The sequence below is a fragment of the Lygodium microphyllum genome, chromosome 29 (genome assembly GCF_053477565.2).
Source record: "Lygodium microphyllum isolate KBCC chromosome 29, Lygodium_microphyllum_v1.1.10, whole genome shotgun sequence".
NCBI lineage: Eukaryota > Viridiplantae > Streptophyta > Polypodiopsida > Schizaeales > Lygodiaceae > Lygodium > Lygodium microphyllum.
The window spans coordinates 108,670,841-108,689,572 of record NC_141163.1 but is presented as its reverse complement, the minus strand read 5'-3'; the positions used below and the strand labels follow the sequence as shown (position 1 = coordinate 108,689,572).

Below are 18,732 nucleotides of genomic sequence, written 5' to 3'. Positions count from 1 at the left end.
CGTTCAATGTTGGTTGTCTTGCCATCGTCCTCATTAAAGCCATCTACCATGTCTACATCCTTTGAGTTGGACTTGCTTTAGGATGCTTTGAGGAAAGTCCCATACACAAACTAATGCAAAGTAATGTGGCGTACGTTGTTTTAAAAGAGGTTTATGATATTTAATGAAGACCTACAAAAGTAAGTAATGGTTCAAAAGGCCACTAATTGTCATCTCCCTATGGCATACCTATTCCACTATCTCTTGTTTTTTATTTTTTAAGCATTTGAATTGTTCCTAATTTGATTATGTGAGTTAGAGAGGAAAAGTGAAATATGTTTAAAGCTATGTGGAATTTAAGTGCACAACATATGTGAAGAGTATGAGAGAATGTGTGTGTGTGTGTGCGTGCATATGAGCGCATGCAACTAATGCTTATTCACTTTTATTAATAAGAGGGTTTGCATTTATATATTAACATTGAGCACTCCTATTTACAAGGTAAGGGAGTTGCAAATACCTAAAGAACTTTATCCCACAAAGTAATGGATTTTGATTGACATATTGATGGTCATATTAACATACTGTGTTAACATATGACATTATGTTAACATATTGTGTTAAGATATTGATGGTCATATTAAGAAAAGTTCTAGTTCTTTGCTTTTGAGTAGTCTCTATGTTGAAACAACGAATAAGAAAGCGCGAAGAAGTAATGTGTATGTGCATATGTTTGTGCTCATGAATTGTGCATGTTGATGCATGTGAATGGTGAATGAAAGTCTAAGAGAAGGCTGAGGAGAAAACAAATGCATTGAGAGAGAGAGAGAGAGAGAGTAGTTAAAATTTTATTCTATGGTTGTCTACATATAACTTGGGTTATGATGTGTGTGAGCACGCATTGTAAGGCTAAGAAGACATGTTATATAAAAATACGAAAACACATTTAAAACATTGGAATGCCATGAGTGAAAGTCGTGCGAAGAAGGAAGCGGACGTGCAGTCGCAGCATCATCGCGGGAGACCGCAGGCGCAGCAGGCGAGAGTGTGATGAGAAAAGAAAGGTGGAGGAGGCGGACTTGAGGAAGGTAGTCTAGAAGCCGGAAGGGATGCAAGAGGAGGACTCGCCGGGGCCGCCAAAGAAGATGACGGTGGTGCGATTGGCGGGGGGGGCATCGGCGTTGTAGCAACCGGGCCTGGAGGCGGCGAGGTGGAGGGAGGGGATGGGCAGGGGGGCGAAGGAGTGGTTGAGGGAGGAGGAGACGGCGGGGAGGATGGCGCAGGCGGCCTTGCCCCAGCCCTCGGTGGGGAAGTGGGCGCTGCCCATCTGCGTGCGCGTGGCCGGGACCTTGGGCCCACCCCCCTCCCCCATCGCCGTAAACACCTCCCCCCCAAATTGCGCCACGTCCGCGCCCTTGTCGCGCCCCAAGTGCCGGAACAGGCTCGCCGGCCAATACCCCATTTCCTGCCAGTTCACTGATAGCCAGATGCTTCCCTCTTCATCCTGCACTCGCCAGCAGTCGCATCATGCATGCATATCCAGTCAAACCAACAACTTATTATGATTAGCACTCATTCACATACATGCCTTTAAAACGACGGAACCAGAACAAGATTCAAGAACTGGAAAGGGTCAAGGATGCCGCCCGCTCTCACAACTTACAACGGCCCATTTGAATTTTGTATGTCAGACAATATTTAAAGATTTCCGCAACATTTATACTCTTTTGAATTTAAAAAAATCTATTGTTTGCTTTTTCAATAAAAAAAATGGTAAAACTTTTAGAAATATGTATCGCTATATTGGCCATTCACTTTGACTTACTAGTATTTTCTGTATCCTTCTTTTATAATTAGGTCTTCTCCTTAATAAAGATATCAAGAGTTTTCTTCCGAGTATAACACGATCTTATAAGTTGCAACTATAATAAAGAACCATATAATTCATATAACTAAAAGTATCCGATGGGCAAAATCGTATAATTTACCTAATTAAGAGTATCAAATGGGAAATCTTTTAATGTTGCTAAATAAGTCCCTCTACAACAATGCATTACTTAATCGTTATGAAAAGATTTTAGACTATTTATACATTAATACCAAAATATTTTAACATGGTTGCTCACAAATCCTTACAATTATGTGTCACCACGTATTATTTGAGTATACTTGTCATTTCCTACATCCTCATATTATCAATCCATTGCTAGGGGCCTACAAGAAGGCACCTTTGACGAAAACCACTTAGCCACTTTTACCCCTGTGACATTGCTTGACAAAGGAGACATAACCCAGGATGCTGAACTTCTTTACTTCCTCCTCTCTAAGCTTGATCTCTTGTAGAGCAAGGATGCATGGCTTATACCTCTTGAGGTCAAGTATCTTTTTCTTTCTATTCAAATAGTCATCTAACATTCCAAGTGCTCACAATGACCCTTTGGAAGCAATTGCTCATTTTAAATATTGTTATTTTCAAAGATGTATTCTTTTCCACCAATATGTATTCTTTTCCACCAATTGCCATATAATAACTACTATCAACAAGAGATAACATGGCAAGATCTTTGCATATAATTTGGTTTTTTGCTTTCTCTCATCTAAATTTTCCTTTATACTGCATAGGAGACTCATTCTCCTTACATAGGAGATTGATTTTCCTTATCTTCTAATAATATTACATGGAATAAAAAGAAAGGATTTTAAAATACGTTTTAAACATATTTTTTGACATACAAAAGCATGTCATTTAAGGGAGTTATTCATAGATGGAATAAACAAGGGTGTGTTGTATTTAGAAAAAAATAATGGATAAGGGTATTTTTTAGTAGGCCTTAAATGCACATGATGCAGAGGGTTTACATGTAATAACTCCCCTAGGATGATATACATACAAAAGTATGTATAGAAGATTTGTTGTTACCCATCAAACATTTTTTCATATATACATCAACATATGAGTCATGCAAGGACTTTGATGATTATCCCTAGGGGACCCAAGGGGATATGTATTTTTTGCACTGTAATGACAGTACCATCGAAGAGAAAGATTATCGAGGATAGATGATAAAAAGTATCATTGACACAATGATAAGGGTTTTGAAATCTATTCAAAGAGTGATGTGCAAATGCCACATAGTATACATGCTCCATTTGATTTAAGACATGATAGATATGATGCTTATTTAGATGGAGATGTAGAGTATACCCTTGTTTCTGAGAAGACTATGAAGGAATTTCCAAGAGAGCATGATTTGAGAGTGATTTGAAGGCACTAGGGAGATGGGAAAATTGAGGCTTTAAGTCAAACTAGCATTGGATGGATGGCAATCTATGGATCCAAATATTAGCTAGATCTTTTGACAATCTCTCCAAGTATTTCAACCATGTTTGCACAATTTGCATGAGATTTTAAAAATGTGAATATCACCAAAATTTTATGAATGTTAATGTTTTCTCAAATTAGTTTGTGAGGTTTATGAGTAGTGGGGGGACTACTTTTACATTGTTTTTTTTTTTTTTGGGAAATATTTGCAAGATGTATATTGTGCATGGCATAGTGGCTTGTGACACAAATGCTTGCCTTCAAAATCAATAAAAATTTCTCCCGATATACAATATTGAGTGGGATAATATACCTCAATTTGACCCAATTTCTGGTTCTGGAAACAAACCATTTGAACTAGCTCATGGTATTAACAATAACTCATTTCTACTAGTACTTGTCAACAAGCTCTTGTCCTGGTTGATTTCTATGCATTAAAAATCACACTTGAAAGAAATTCCATCTTTGCCCTAAAAGGTATTAGTTTTGGTTTGCTCATCTTTCTCTCTTTGAGTGTAGACTCTTTGAGCACAATGGAAAAGCTCATGAAGTTTATAAATCTATAGGAAACATTCGATTCATATGAATACTAGCATTACAAATACCTATTTTCCTTGGATGGTATCTATACCATTTGTGTCAAGTCAATTTGTTTAACCAAGACAACCTACTTGTTACCAAATTGTTTAGTAAATTGTATTGATTTTGTTCTCAAAAAATATCAAATAACACAAACATTGAATTTCAAATATGCAACTTTCTATTTGAGCTGTATGAAAATTTCATAAAGTCTAGTATAGTGACCAGAAGGATTTAGAGGATGAGTAGGATAGATGCAACACACAAAGAAGTACAAAGGAGGGCATACACATGGGGATGCCTTGCAACTATCATGCACACACTAGATTAAAGACCAATTTGGTGACTTTGCAATTAGCTTAAGTACTATTTTTAAATATACCCTATAAAAACGACCCAAACTTATATATGCAATGTATACTTTGTACTAGCATTAACATGTATATCTAGATACATATGGAATAACCCAAGTCAAGGTTCATTGACAAACATATTAGAAATGTCATTAGGAATATTATTAGTGATAGAAATATTGAGAAACTAGGAGGGAAGTAATAGAGGACTCAAATTTCATTGAAATTAAGCCTGAGGGAGGAGGAGTAGAAGGCTCAATTTTGAAAACTAAATTTGAGGGATGTGAGAGGCTAAATTTTGAAATTTAGCCTCATAAGAGAGGGGGAATGAGTTGGCCTCTTAGGCATTCGATCTTGAGATTTAGCTTAGTGATAGAGAAGCTATGAGGATTGAAGGCTTTTAGAGCCTAAAATGTGAAACTCATTCTAGCTAAGCCTAGGGAGTTTACTCATTGTAAAGGAGATGTGTCACTTGTGAGGGAAGAATCCTAAAAGGTCCCTCTACCTATGTCTTATGCAAGGGTCATATGATCCCTCTTTTGACTCTTATACGATGTATCAAAAAAGTTTATTGTGAACCCCATTGTTTAGATATAGTTTGTGTTCTATTCATTTCTTATATTAACTAAGCCTAAATGGCATTTGTAACATAAGAATTACACATTGCAATGTTAATGAGACATGATCTTGTGCCTTATTTGGCATGAATCATTGTGGCCAAGGGCACATTGATGGTGATATAATGTATAACAAATGGTGATGCCTATGAATTTGTCAATATATAAGCTCCTAGACATTGAAAGAAAGGTCTATATTGAGTACAACAACCTTTATGCATTTTCCCCACAATCCACCCCTCCCCACTTTTTACTTTTAAGGTTGGATAGGAAAGGTAATGGGGGCCTATCCCTAATGTATACACCTATGCAGTTTTTGAGCCTATGAAGAGTAACTAGCGGATCTATTTCAAAATTGAGCCTAGGAAGGAGATAGGAAAATGATTAATTTTGAGAATGGGCCCCATTGCATGATTTTCTTTTTTGGCTTGTTGAGCTAGGGTTCTCTAAAGGAGGCATAATTTTAGAATTGGGCTTGAAAAGAGGAGTTAAAAGACTTTGAGAGGTTTAATTTTGGAATTAAGATTGAGCAACGAGTCATTCTTGGAGGCTCAATTTTTTACGTGAGCTTCATGGTGGAGATGCATTATAGTCTTTTTACAGGATTGATTTTAATATGGATCTTAAGGAGGGTTCTCTTAGAGGTTCAATTGTGAAATTGAGCTTGAGGAGAGCCCCATGAAAGGCCACATATTGACCAATCACATGTATCTCATCAATGTGTAGACATGCCCTATCAAGGCATCAACTCCCATTTGATAGATGGGAATGGATGATTGCCAAGTGGTAGTCTTCTTTCATTGCTTGCTACCCCACTTGACTAGTAAGAGGTTTGTAGAGAAAGCAACTCTAATTGGAAGTGATGGAGATGGTGCATGTGAAGGAGAGAGGAAGGTGTTCAAGGAGACTGGGATGGCATGGAAGTGGACTATATCATAGCTGTGCATGAAGAGCATATGAACATAGAGGCCATTGAGAAACAGGGATGCACAAATTGGGCTTGGATCACAAGATCTTGTGCCACATTGCATCCCCCAATAACATTCTCCCCCTAAGCTCAAGAGCATCTTCATCCTATACTCTATTGTAAGGGTCTAGTTGTATTTCATGGGATGAATTCCAAATGAGGCTAAGTTTGAATGTTTGTTCATGTACAACATTCTAGAAAAAAGCCATGTTGCATCAACAATGATCTATTGGAAAAGGCTTCTTCTTTGCTCACATGGGCTTCCAATAGTGTGCAACTTTGTGCTTGGAGGAATTGTTGGTTTTGATTGCTAATCTCATTGGCTCTATTCTAACTTTGCTTTAGAGAAATTCCTTATATACAGGTGTCTTGTCTGTTACGCTTCCCCTTCCTACCTGATTGGTTGGAAGGGGGGACTTGGAGGTGTAGCAAAGTCTCTAGTGTGTGTGCTACATGTTCCCTTAAACAATCTAGGTGCCATGAAAGTGTAACAACACACATGCAACTTATGGGATCGGTACAAGGTCTCAAAAGTGTTGTAAGTTTAGGATGCCAATTGAATTGACATTGTCACAAAAGTTAAGTTTGCATTATTCCTTGATAATTGTTATTTATGGCCATTTTGTTAGAGCATGTCCCAATAGAAATGCAAACCATGTAGAAGCCAAGAATCCCCATGAAGGGATAGTGGATGAAGAATTGCTAATCACCAACAAGCTAGTGGTTCAAGAGACACAAGGAAACATTGTTGTCCCATAATGTGTCTCATGGGAGCATGCTTGACCCAATAGTTTGATCGTGCCACCCAACTATGTTTGCAATAAGATAGATTAAATTCTTACGCAAAGAAGAACCCAACCTAGCCTTGGAAATGAAGGATCTCCCCCACAAATGCAAAGAGAATGTTAAGCAAGGCCATGTAGATAAATAGGGGACATAGAAGAGTGGAAAGTCCAAACCCTCTCTCAAGATGTTATGTCAAAAGCTGCTATGAGACGAAAATGTGTATGCATGATTAGATGGGGATGCTTATTTTAATCTAAAGCTTCATGGTTAGTAAACTAATTATATATGTAAAATTGCTTTATTGGAATGTGACAGATATATGTAGACAAGCAGAAGGCCTTGTGCTATGGTATACTGAAGAAACACAAAATAGATGTTATTATGATTAAAAGGTGAAGACCCACCCTAGTTGCAAGGATTGAGTTGCATTGAAGGGATATGATTGGTTTTAGGAAGCATGGACCAAAGGGAAAGGTACCATGACCATCTTTGGCGAGGTGGCACATAAAGCTCATGATTAAGATGGTCAAGGGTCGATAGCATCTATCAATCTCAATGAAGAAAATTTGGTGGTGATCTCAACATACACTTACAACTTGTTAGGAGGAAGGGTAGTGTTGTGGTATTTATTGAAGTATAAAATAGGTGTTGATCACATGACCTTGGATGAGGCTAGAACATGGCATATGAAGAGTGTGATAGATTGCAAGATTGTGGTTGCATGATTTAAGAGGATGGGAAATATTGGGACAAATGTCTTGATACATCAAGTCAAATATGTATCCCACTTGGATGATGATGCAATTGGTGAAATATGGGGGAGACTACCTCTCAAGCTATGATTCTCGATTCTAACTAATAGAATTACATTGATGCCATGATAAGATTCTAAAAGGGATATGGGCAAAATATATCTAGAACTACTTGTTTACTCATTTACAAGGGAGAGCAGTAATGTGTGTTGAAAGATATGACAAATGATGTATGCTTTAGAAGAGATGCTTTGTATCCCCCATAAGCACAGTGAGGAGAGTGGAACAACCCAAAGGCTATATAAGCATGTACTTTTTGTCCTTGTCATGTCCTACTTAGGATTGTGTTTATGAGTCCAAGCACTTAATCTTGGAACCTAATTCACTTGAGTAACATCCATTGTCTTTTGTCTATGTCATCATGGTTCATGTCTATGTATTCTATCCTCCATATCTAAACCATACTCAAGATCCGTGTTTCTCAACAAGGTATCAGAGTCATGGTGAGCATGGCCAAGCTCATCAAACTCTTCCTTTAGCTCCTCTTCATCTCTGGTTAGCTCATTGTTAGCTCATGAGCTCATTTCTCACTCTAACTCCACTTTTTCCTTCATGGCAACCATAGCTAGCCTGCACCTACCCTGCTTGGAGATCTCATATCTCTTTATATAAGCCAAATCTCTTCAAGCTTCCTTTTGGAGATTTGTTCCTCACCTTAGGGTGCTCCTTTGTGTCACATTGTAGCATGATTGCATAAATTTGTCCTCGCTATCTAGATCTGTGCCTGCGCTAGTCGTATCGTATACTCCTAACTCCTAACACGAGGAGGTAGATTCAACCTATGACCATAGGGCTTTTAAAGCCCACCCTATAGGCTCACTTGTCATCCAATATTTTTCCGAATGATCTATTGTATGAGCTATAGTAGATGAAAAACCAGTCACCTGTTTCTAAAACCCTAGTCCACCATAGCCTTAAGCTTTAAGCTAAAAAATGTCTTCACTTTCTTACCTCTCTCAGCTCAAAGAAATCCATGCTACTTTGATTCACTGAGTCACTAAAGTTCCCGGCAAGATTTTCCCTCCAAGTCAGTAAGAAAAAGATTCAAGAGAAGACCAAGCATCCATAGCCACCAAGCTCAAGCTCAATTAACCCTCTGTTACTCAGATCTGATCAATTCCTAGCAACTTAACCCTCAAGCAGAAGATTTGGAGTAGTCCACCTGAAGATAAAGAAAACCACTTGAAGATCAAGCATCATCAAGCTTGCTATCAAGTTTTTCATAGATAGTATCTTTTGATGCCAATCTAATGCTTGTTGGCACGTGTTTTTTCGGCACATTTAATACTATCTGGTTTGTTGGTTTTACTTCAGTTCTTGCAATGACAAATGTGAAGATTTTTTATATGGAATGCCCAATTGATTAAATCCCTTGTAAGCCTCAATCTCATTGTAAAAGGATAGACACTTCTTGAGTATACTTGCAGTAAGACCTCCTTCAAAATCTCAAAACTTGAGCAAATAACCAAATTCAATGATGAAGGCTTTCATACCTAAAAAGAAAAAAAAATGTACCATCTCATGAGAAAAGGCATCTGGGATCTATTTGAGGATGATATAGGAGATGCAGATGGCAAGAAGGAAGATGATGAAGATGGGCTTGTTGGAGAATTCCACCTCAAGACAAAAGAGTGGAAAAAGATGAACAACAAGGCTCTGTTAGATATGATCATTGCCCCACCCTCATTAGGTGCTACTAATGATCCATGGTGCTCAAAGTTGTAAGGCCCCCATTATGAGGAGAAGCCAAATGTGAGCCCGGGCATTGGTTGAGTCCTGACTTGTATATCAAATGAGGTCTATGTGACCGGATGGCAAAAAGGTGACTGTTGTGGGTCTAATCTTTGGGTTAGACGGAGTGGTTAAGCTGGTAGCGACCCGAGGCTCATTGCATCGAGTTGCGGTGTAAGGGAGTTAAAAGGGGCCCCTATTGTGGGGTCCGGGGGCTGCGGAAGCGGCCCCTGGCTGGGGGGTCCCAGGGGGGCCAGTGGCCCCCCTGGCGGGGGTTCGGGGACAGCGCCCCCAACCCGATGGTAAAGGGAATATTCCCTGGACGACTAGTGGAGGCTCATATGGTAGGTCAGTCAGCAGGCCGACCTAACGACCTTCGCGGGCTATAAAAGCTAAACCCCTTCGCAGCCATCTCTCACTTATCTTTCACCTAGTCAGAGTTGTTGTTCCAGCTAGCCTTAAGCTCTTCACCTATCTTCTGTCTAGATCGCCATCTAAGCTTCACATAGTGGAAGCGCACGGGTGGACAGAGCCATCTTTGTATCAGTTGTTTGAAGTTAAAGAATTTACTGATTCTCCTCTTATCTGTTGTGTACTCTCTATCTCTTTCTCAGATTCTGTTCGTTGCGCCGTGTAATATTTTACAGGCTCTAGGCATCATTTCTTGGGGACTATCTGATGATGTATTGCACCATATCTCTGGCATCAAAGATGCAAAAAGGACATGGGATGAGCTTGATAGGATCTTTGGAACTCAAGCTAAAAACTCAAAAGTAAAATTACTCATGCAGTTTTATAAGCTAGATGTAAAGGATAGTTCTTCTACGACCGTGCACATTAATAAGTTTAAGAGCCTAAAAAATCAACTTGCAACTTTAAAGAAGAACATAGATAAGGATGAAGCCATAGTGGTGCTACTAGCAAGTGTAAATCAAGAACCATCTGAGAACCTTATGTCTACCCTAAGTAGTGTTCCTAATCTCTCACTCAAAGACATTGAGCATTCTCTAATTGATGGAGAAAGTAAACTTTAAAATAAGGATGTAAAAGAAACCATATCAAAGGACAATCTCTTGTACACCAAGGGAACTTATGGAGCAAAAGGATGTGGACGAGGATTCAACACCAATAACAAGGATCGGGTCACATGTCATTATTGTGGTAAGACTGGTAGGCACATGGCCAGTGAATGTTTCCATAGGAAAAGAGCACAACAGGTGCAGAATGGTAACCATCAAAATCAGTTCATGAATTAGAGAATGCTCAATGTCATCATGTACGGGGGGCAAAAGCCAACAAGTGTAGGAACTCATCATTTGAGGGGAGGCTTTGAAAGATATGACAAATAATGTATGCTCTAGGAAGAGATGCTTTGTATCCCATAAGCACAGTGAGGAGAGTGGAACAACCCAAAGGCTATATAAGCATGTACTTGGTTCTTATTTCAATGCAATGCTATTGTACTTTTTACTTCCAATATATGTCCTTGTCATGTCCTACTCAAGATTGTGTTTATGAGTCCAAGCACTTAATCTTGAAACCTAATTCACTTGAGTAATAGTAATTGTCTCTTGTCTATGTATTCTATTCTCCATAGCTAAACCATGTTCAAGATCTGTGTTTCTCAACAATGTGTTTGTTAATCTTGCTCTTGGTATTGACAATCCAATTTTTCTTTGGTTACTTCAAGGTGTTAAAGATTACCTACTTATTCAAGAAAATAAAAAAGTTAATGCTACTAGTCTACAAATAAAAAAATTAGTTGTAGATTGAGGGTGAGGCTTAGGGGGCTAGGAGTAATTTTTCTTCAATGCATTCAAAAGCAAGCACAAGAGAGAGAGAGTGTGTGTATGCTAGCATAACTAATAATGATGCTAGAAACATTGAGAATGATAGTATTCTACAATCAAATGATGTGGTAGCATTGCAAAAGGTTTTTGACAATGATCTCTCTTGCATAATTGGATCATTCCTAATAATAATGATCTCATGAAGGCCAAGGTTCAAAGCATGCTAGACCTTTTATAGAATAATCGCTTGACATTATTTCCCATACGATAAAGAGAAACTCTAGGCCCTGACAAATTTTTGGTGACATTCTTTCAAGTATTTTGGAGAGTGTTGGCTAAAAATTTATGTACACTCCTCAACTAGTTTAGAGTGGAAGGTGAAGTATCAACCAATGTCTATGATAGGTTGATAAAATTCATTCTTAAGGTAATGCAAAGGGTATGCCCAAATGATTGATGCGGCCCAATCACGATTCATGATGAATACTACTTATAGAATATTGGTGATAGCCATCTCGTGGAGAAGTAAATTCAATGTCTATGAGGGGATGATAAAAGCAATCTCTAAGGTTATGCAGAGGACATGCCCAAATTATCAATGCCCCCTAATCATGAAGAATACCGTCTATAGAATATTGGTGAAGGCTATCTCATGGAGAAGAAAACCTGTGCTACTAGATCTCTTGCACCCATAACAAAATGACTCTGTCTTTAGTAGGTGCATTCAATATCCAATCTTGAATTTCGCCACACTACTTGAATATGTAGGTATGCTAGGTGAATAGCTTATGATTATTAAGATGGACTTCAATAGAACCTATGATAGGGTGTCTTAGGAATTTTTAAAATCAAAGCCCTTCAAGCCCTAGGGCCGTACTTTCCCTCATGCATTGTTCCCTCCTATAGTTGATAACGGTTATCGCTTGTAGATATGTCTCCCTTTACTACTAGCCACAAGTGTTATGTGTCATGTGTCAAGCTTCTCACTACTATTTCACCTTAAATATGGCTTTTTTCAATCTTTCCCCTCTCTAGAAGTCAATGCCACTTTCTTATGTTTGCTACCATGGGGTCATGCCCATTGGTGTGTTTCATTTGTTGCATTCTCTTTGCATGCCATATGGTCTCATTAAGTGACATGATAGCAAAATGCTTTATGCTTGACTTGCTCACATATTGGACCAATTGATGATGCCCAATCTAAAGTGTGTGTTCTTGAGTGAGGTCTGCCAATATAGCTATTATGATAAAGAGGAGAGGTTCTTCTTATTTGAAAACAAGCTCGAAAGACCACCAACTCCATCTCTACTCTAAAGCTTGTCCAACATTGGTTATAATATTTTACTCGCAATAGACACAAATATTTATAGGAAGAAAAACATATGGAGAAGCCAATTGCATGGTTGTACATGTAGCTTGAAACGGGAGTTGGTTGCACATGTAGCTCAAAATGGAGCTACAATTCTATAACCAACTTCTTGGGTTTTTAAAAATAGTAGAAAAAAACATGTCTATAAGCACATTTATATTTACACTTAACACATGCAAATGTAACATGGTTATAGACATGGATTTGTAGAGGTGCCTATAAATTTTTCTCTTAATTCATAAAATGCACATGTTTGCCTCTCATTAGGCCTACTTCCTTGTAGTTCTAGCTCATACATGTAAGTAGAGAGTTTTCTAAATAGCACTTGAATGCATGTAATATATAGGTTTCTTTATGCTTGAGGGTGAGATGTACCATGGTTAAGTTGTAGTCAACATTTTGGTTGCATGCCATTTTGGCCTTTAATATATGCTGATGATTCGTTGATGCATATTACTTTTGCAAACTTGGAAAGCTAACTATGGAATTAAGAAATTCCAAATTCCATAAAGTATCATACATAGTGCATTCATGTATATTGGTGTCTACTATGCATGACATGTATGTATATAGCTACATATCAGCATGAAATGGGATGTCTTTAAAGAGATGACTATTATTCACAAAATGCAAAATTGTACTTTTATTTCCATGTAATCATTTTATTTCATATTGGATAAGTCAAGTAATTTTGCAAACATTGGTTACATTTCTTGTTAAAACATAAAATATAATGTAAGAAACTTGTAAGTGTTTATGTCCCACACTAACCTGCCATAGGGTGAATATATTGTCATGAATGGCCCCACCATAAACTGATAGATCTTGTATACTTGCTCCTGCAACCCACTTGTCGCTTACTTGAACAAAACCAGGGCACACTAGGTTGTAACATCCAGTGCTATAGTAGTAATCAGTCTAGCATTATCAAAATGGCGAAATAGTCAAGTGCTTTGAAGCAAGTTATCATAGCCTACAAATGATTTAATACAAGGATTAGGTAATGGCATAAAAAACATGCATTGTTAGACCTATATAGTATGAGTTAGTTTACACTTGATTTAAAGCTTTGTATGATGTAGGAAAATGTAATCTTACAGTCCAGAGGGTATAAAAACGGGTCCAATTGCGATGTTCATTTGCAAAAAGAGAAGGGTACACCTACAAAGAAACCAACCACCAAAGATTTGTAGACAGAGTCATGTGAGCTATATTTAGAGTTGAATGAGTTTGGACATAACAAAGAATAATTCATTTTTTGAGTTTTAAAAAAATAATAGTCTCTATCAAGTTATAAGGAATGGGCCTTCTTGAGAGTTAAAATAGAATGATTTTAAAAAATAAAAACATTCCGATTTTTGAAGATTGGGAGCAAAAGTTAAGAAGTTGAGGTAACAAATGATCCTTGATATTTTTGAAATTAACTCATAAATGTCAACCATCTATGCCATCAAGACACAATGCTTTTATTAGTACCTTGCCACAAATGCCTCTCCTACATGCCAGAATATGTGCCATGTGCAATTACATGAAAACATGATACTTTCATTCATTTCAAAACGAGATTATGGATTTTTATCTCATTTATTGAAAATAGAGGTGATGAGCAATGAGGCAATTTGAGATGGTGAAGGAAGAAATTGGAGCTGCTAGATTAATTCCGCGTGGGGTGATGATCTTACTATCCAACCGGCTTCCACAACGTCGAGATCATACGCCGTGCCCGTGCCAGCCACGTGTCGCACGAGGGACTTGCTGTAATCCTGGGGCTCCACATGCGGTCCCCACGTTTGCAAACGCACTTGGCTTCCCAATATCCACTTGTGATGCTCGTCACTGCCTGCGACATAAGTTGCGCCAGCCCACTACCCAAAAACACAAACAAACAATATGGCAATATATGAACAAACGAACATGCAATATATGTGTGTTATTCATCCAGCGCTTCTAACATTAATAATAGTATGTTATTGGCTTGTCAGTCTATTACAAGACGCACAATTATTCCATAACTACTAAGGTTTTAGATCACACGACGTACGTGTTATGGCCTTATTCTATAATTATGTACTATGTGCGATTGTAGATATTGGTTTGTAACTATATTTGCTCGTATGTAATATGAATTGTCATCAATAGCGAAGGCACGATACAAGAAAGAGAGATCGACTGCAATGAAATGGTTAATAGTCGAGATACGATGGATGAACCTGCATTGATATGAGAATATCGGAGATGATTTTACCGCTATCTCAGAGCTTGGACCAAGGATGAAGTCGGATCCGACAGCCAGGCTCTCAACGATTGCCGACGACGACGAAGATGCTGATGGCGATGACGACGATGATGATACCGGACGTCGTCGATGTGCAGCAGCTGCGGCCTGCATGGCACGCTGGTGATGGAGGATCTCAGACAGCCTTGCCCTGCGTATGGGCACTGAACCCCTGGGACAACCGATCCCTGTCGTGTGCCACACTTGGCTGATGCCCATTAATATATTATCGCTGGCTGCCTCCTCCGACTTCGCTTGACGATAGGCCAACTTTGGCTTGGAGGCCGGGCACTCCTGTAAATATTATTGTAATTGTATTAGACAAATTTAGCGGAAAGTCAGAGACCGCACTCTATTATGACCAAGTCACGGAGTATTCATGTTGGAAGCTTTTCTTACAAGTCATCATAATCAATCATAAAATAAAAGATCGAAGATATTCCCTTTCTCACAATCTTAAAAACCTAGGGAATCCTCAAGCCTAACGTTGGATATAGTCAGTATGATACATAACGACCGCATTATAAAAAAAGATCTCTAGTCAGAAGATGAGAAGAGTACGTCGAAAACGCATCGATTAGTGATAAGAAAATGAACTTACCCGGAAAGTATGGTTCCTGAGAAGTGGGTGATCGAAAGCCGGTTGCTTGTCGCGGGGAACGCAATCGATAATGTCCCCGTCTGGGCTCTGTCATACAAAATTACTTATGTGTCAATAAATATAAAGGAAGCTGATTGACTGGTATCATCCAGTGTCGACATAATATTTTATAATGAGGTTCGTGTACAATTTATAATTGCGGCTTAATTGAGGATGTGATCAGTGATATATATGGCTAGAGTAATGTGTAAAGAAAATGACGATTGTTTAATCGAGGCATCCTCATCGGCATGTAAGAAAACGTTTAGTGACATGATTAGCCTGCGAAGAATTTGCGGTGATTATATGCTTGGCAGTAAATCATCAATCCTACCTAGTAAAAAGACAGGGCGAATCAGAGTAGTGTTTGTTACCTGGATGCTTCGGAGGGACGGCCTGTTACTGAGGTTGGCAAGTTGGAGCCGCGCTTGCGCGATCTCAAGCTCGCTGAACTTGCCCGTCAAGGCATCCATGTCCTCGTCTTCGTACCTGATCATATGATGATGATCATCTGTTGCAGATAATCCCTCAGGAATATAATTGTCGGAGCTAATCGAGTACTGCGTTAACAGGACTAATGATAACAATAGATACACAAGCGCCTTTGCAGTAGCGCCCATATTAACGCAAGTCAGTCGCATCACCTTGAGCCCTCAATATCGTCGCGACTTGAAATCCCACGCAATTTCATCTATCTTTCTCTGAAATATAAATATAAATATAAATATATATATATGCAATCTCCATCGACCGACAGAACTGCAGTCTCCTGCAATACCCTATAGTTAGTGAGTGTCCAAAGCTGGTTATCAATTTTAAACCTGCACTTTTTCTTGCTCATCGCTAGCCCATTCCTTACTACTATACGTAACTACCTCTCACTTTAATATCTTACGATGAGAGTCTTAAGGATTAATTGAGCTTTTCCTACCATTCACTTCTAGATCATGGCGAGAGTACAATTTTCTTTCAGTCCCTACTAGATACAGACCTCATATCGACGTTCAAAGCGACGAAAATATTCATAAAAAAATTTGCCCCCGTCGTCGCAAAAAACGTCAGTATTAGCGACACATATAGCAATGAACTGTGACGCTAATAGCGACTCGTGCAGTAAATTTGCGACACTAATAGCGATGGTTATAGGGATTTTTTTTTTGGTGCCAGGGCATCAAGTTGCCCTGCCACAAATAGCACTATATATTGCTTTATCTGGGCCATACAAAAGAGTTATAGTAAAGTATACAATGCTCGTCTCCATGAAGGCAAAGTGTACTTGAGTCCATAAGATTGATACATAAAATAAATACTAGATCGCATAATGAAAGCGGCGGTACAATCATGGCAAGATACAAAGGATGATAATAAGATAGTACATAAAGAATGCCTACATAAATCAAATGACCAAAAAAGAAGAGGATGTGTGCTCCACGGATTCGAGGGCGAGCCATAGATCCTCGCCATCTGAAACCTCGTCCCACCACAAAGGAGCATCGAATGGACTCTGGAAAAAAAAAATTGTACATCAGTCCACTATACAATAATGCATTTTAATTAAATTTAGTAACTACGGACAAGAAAGATGAGTGACTTAACAAGATGCCAAAACATATAAATGACTCAAGAAAGCAACATTAATTTCTATTTAGGTAGTAGTGTCTAACATTTGACATCACTTTTGAAAATCAACATATTATTGTGGACTAAATATATTTACGAGATGTCAAATTTGGCAATGGACCGGAAAAGGTATTTAGGTTTCTTGAGGTTGGCAACTATTACAAGAGATGAAGGTATTCTGATTCTAAATTTAGATGTAAATGCATTGGAATGTCCATCAATTTATACCAATGTATATGCCAACAATCATTCCATCAAGTGATCATATTGACAAGTATTAGTATATATCTACGGTCTTATTGATGTGCATACCCAAGGATATTCCCATACTAATTAAAAACACATACATATGAAAGCTTTGCACACCATAGCTTGAGATAAAAACATTAACCTCTCTTCATTTTTTTGCATATTTTATTCTATTTCTTGCTTGTTACCTCCAAAAAGATGTTCACTTCATTCTCTAAAGGCAATGTAGCTTGTTAACTATAGGTTTTTGTTGTTTTTTTTCTTTGTTATTATATGCATAATTACACACACACACACACACACACAGAAGCCTAGCTTAATAAAGCCTAAATCACTCCTAGTCTAGCCTAAATCACCCCTAGTCGGACATTTAGTCTAGCATCACTAGATGTCTCTCATCGTCATTAGCCCCATATTTTCCTCTTAGTAGTCAAACAAATAATTGACTATAAGGCACTCAAATAATCTCAACAACAATCACTAAAAGAAATTAGGCTCATAGAAGGCGAATTAAATGTAATTTATGAACTTTTTAAAAAAAATGATGGGTACATCTACTATAAGCAAGCCTAAGTGTGCATCAAAGTCCATGTATCTAGATTTGTGTATATATTCCAAATAACAAGTGTGATTTTAAATGTGCTTTTAAATGCATTTCAACTACAATTTTCATGTGAGATTAAATGCAAATTTAAATGCATTTCATATGCAATTTTCACATAACACATTTTAAACATACAAATAAGTGTGGGGTTTGTGGGAAAGAAAAGACCAAGGAGCTAATAGTGAGAGAAGTGTGGTTATTTTTGCAAAAAGATAAGGTACGGGAAAAAAGACACATTTTTGCAAAAAGACCCAACTATTTTTGCTAATAATGAGAGAAGTGTGGTTATTTCTAGATTTGTGTATATATTACAAATAACAAGCAGCTCCCTAGTTTCTTCTTGTCTCTTCTTATGTGTTCATTGGACATTGCTTGTATGAATAGAACTCACATATTATAAAAATCTACATACAATAAGATAGCTTTACAGAAGAAAATATTCAATGAGAACATAAAGCAAGAATGAGAATAGCCATTTAATATCTGGTTTTAAATTATAATATGCATGTGATTGTACATAGTGCTTTGGAAGTAAAAGTTTGGCTTACATACTAGATATGCAAGCTCAAAGATCCCAAAGTTTGGCTTGGACTACAAAGTACAAGTATTGCAACCTAAGAAAGTGTGTCTTATCCATTTTCCTTATTAAAACCATTAGACTCACTTGTTTTTGCTTCTTTCTCTTCCTTTTCATTGCCTTACATACATAAAAAATATATTAGCACTAATAAAAAGTTTACAAAACTTTAAGTTAAAAAGACACAAGATTAATAAACCACTTCCCAACTTAATTAACAATTCAACTATTTTATTATTAAAACCACAATTCAAATTACACTAAAATTAAGAGCATTCTTATATAGCTTTTTAGATTTATATGAACTATGGTTGATGCTCTAGCTCTTCAAGAATGATGTCATCTTGTAATCTCTTGGTACTCTTTCTTAGAGTTAAACTGGTCATTAATCAACACATTCTTGTCTCTTGACATTTAGCAAGGGGACAAGGATTTGATTATGTGGCTTTATTGTTGAATGTA

General features: G+C 37.8%; 1 protein-coding gene across 1 annotated transcript; it reads right to left on the bottom strand.

The window, feature by feature from the left end:
* Nucleotides 1-1,072: 1,072 nt before the first annotated feature.
* LOC148011008 (protein neprosin-like) lies at nucleotides 1,073-15,840 on the bottom strand. Its single transcript, XM_087671605.1, has 7 exons — nucleotides 15,595-15,840; nucleotides 15,182-15,268; nucleotides 14,551-14,874; nucleotides 13,988-14,170; nucleotides 13,404-13,466; nucleotides 13,077-13,223; nucleotides 1,073-1,483 (listed from the first exon to the last, which is right to left on the bottom strand). The coding sequence occupies exons 1-7, from the start codon at nucleotides 15,838-15,840 to the stop codon at nucleotides 1,073-1,075; spliced, it is 1,461 nt and encodes a 486-aa protein (XP_087527731.1).
* Between the last annotated feature and the right edge of the window lie 2,892 nt (nucleotides 15,841-18,732).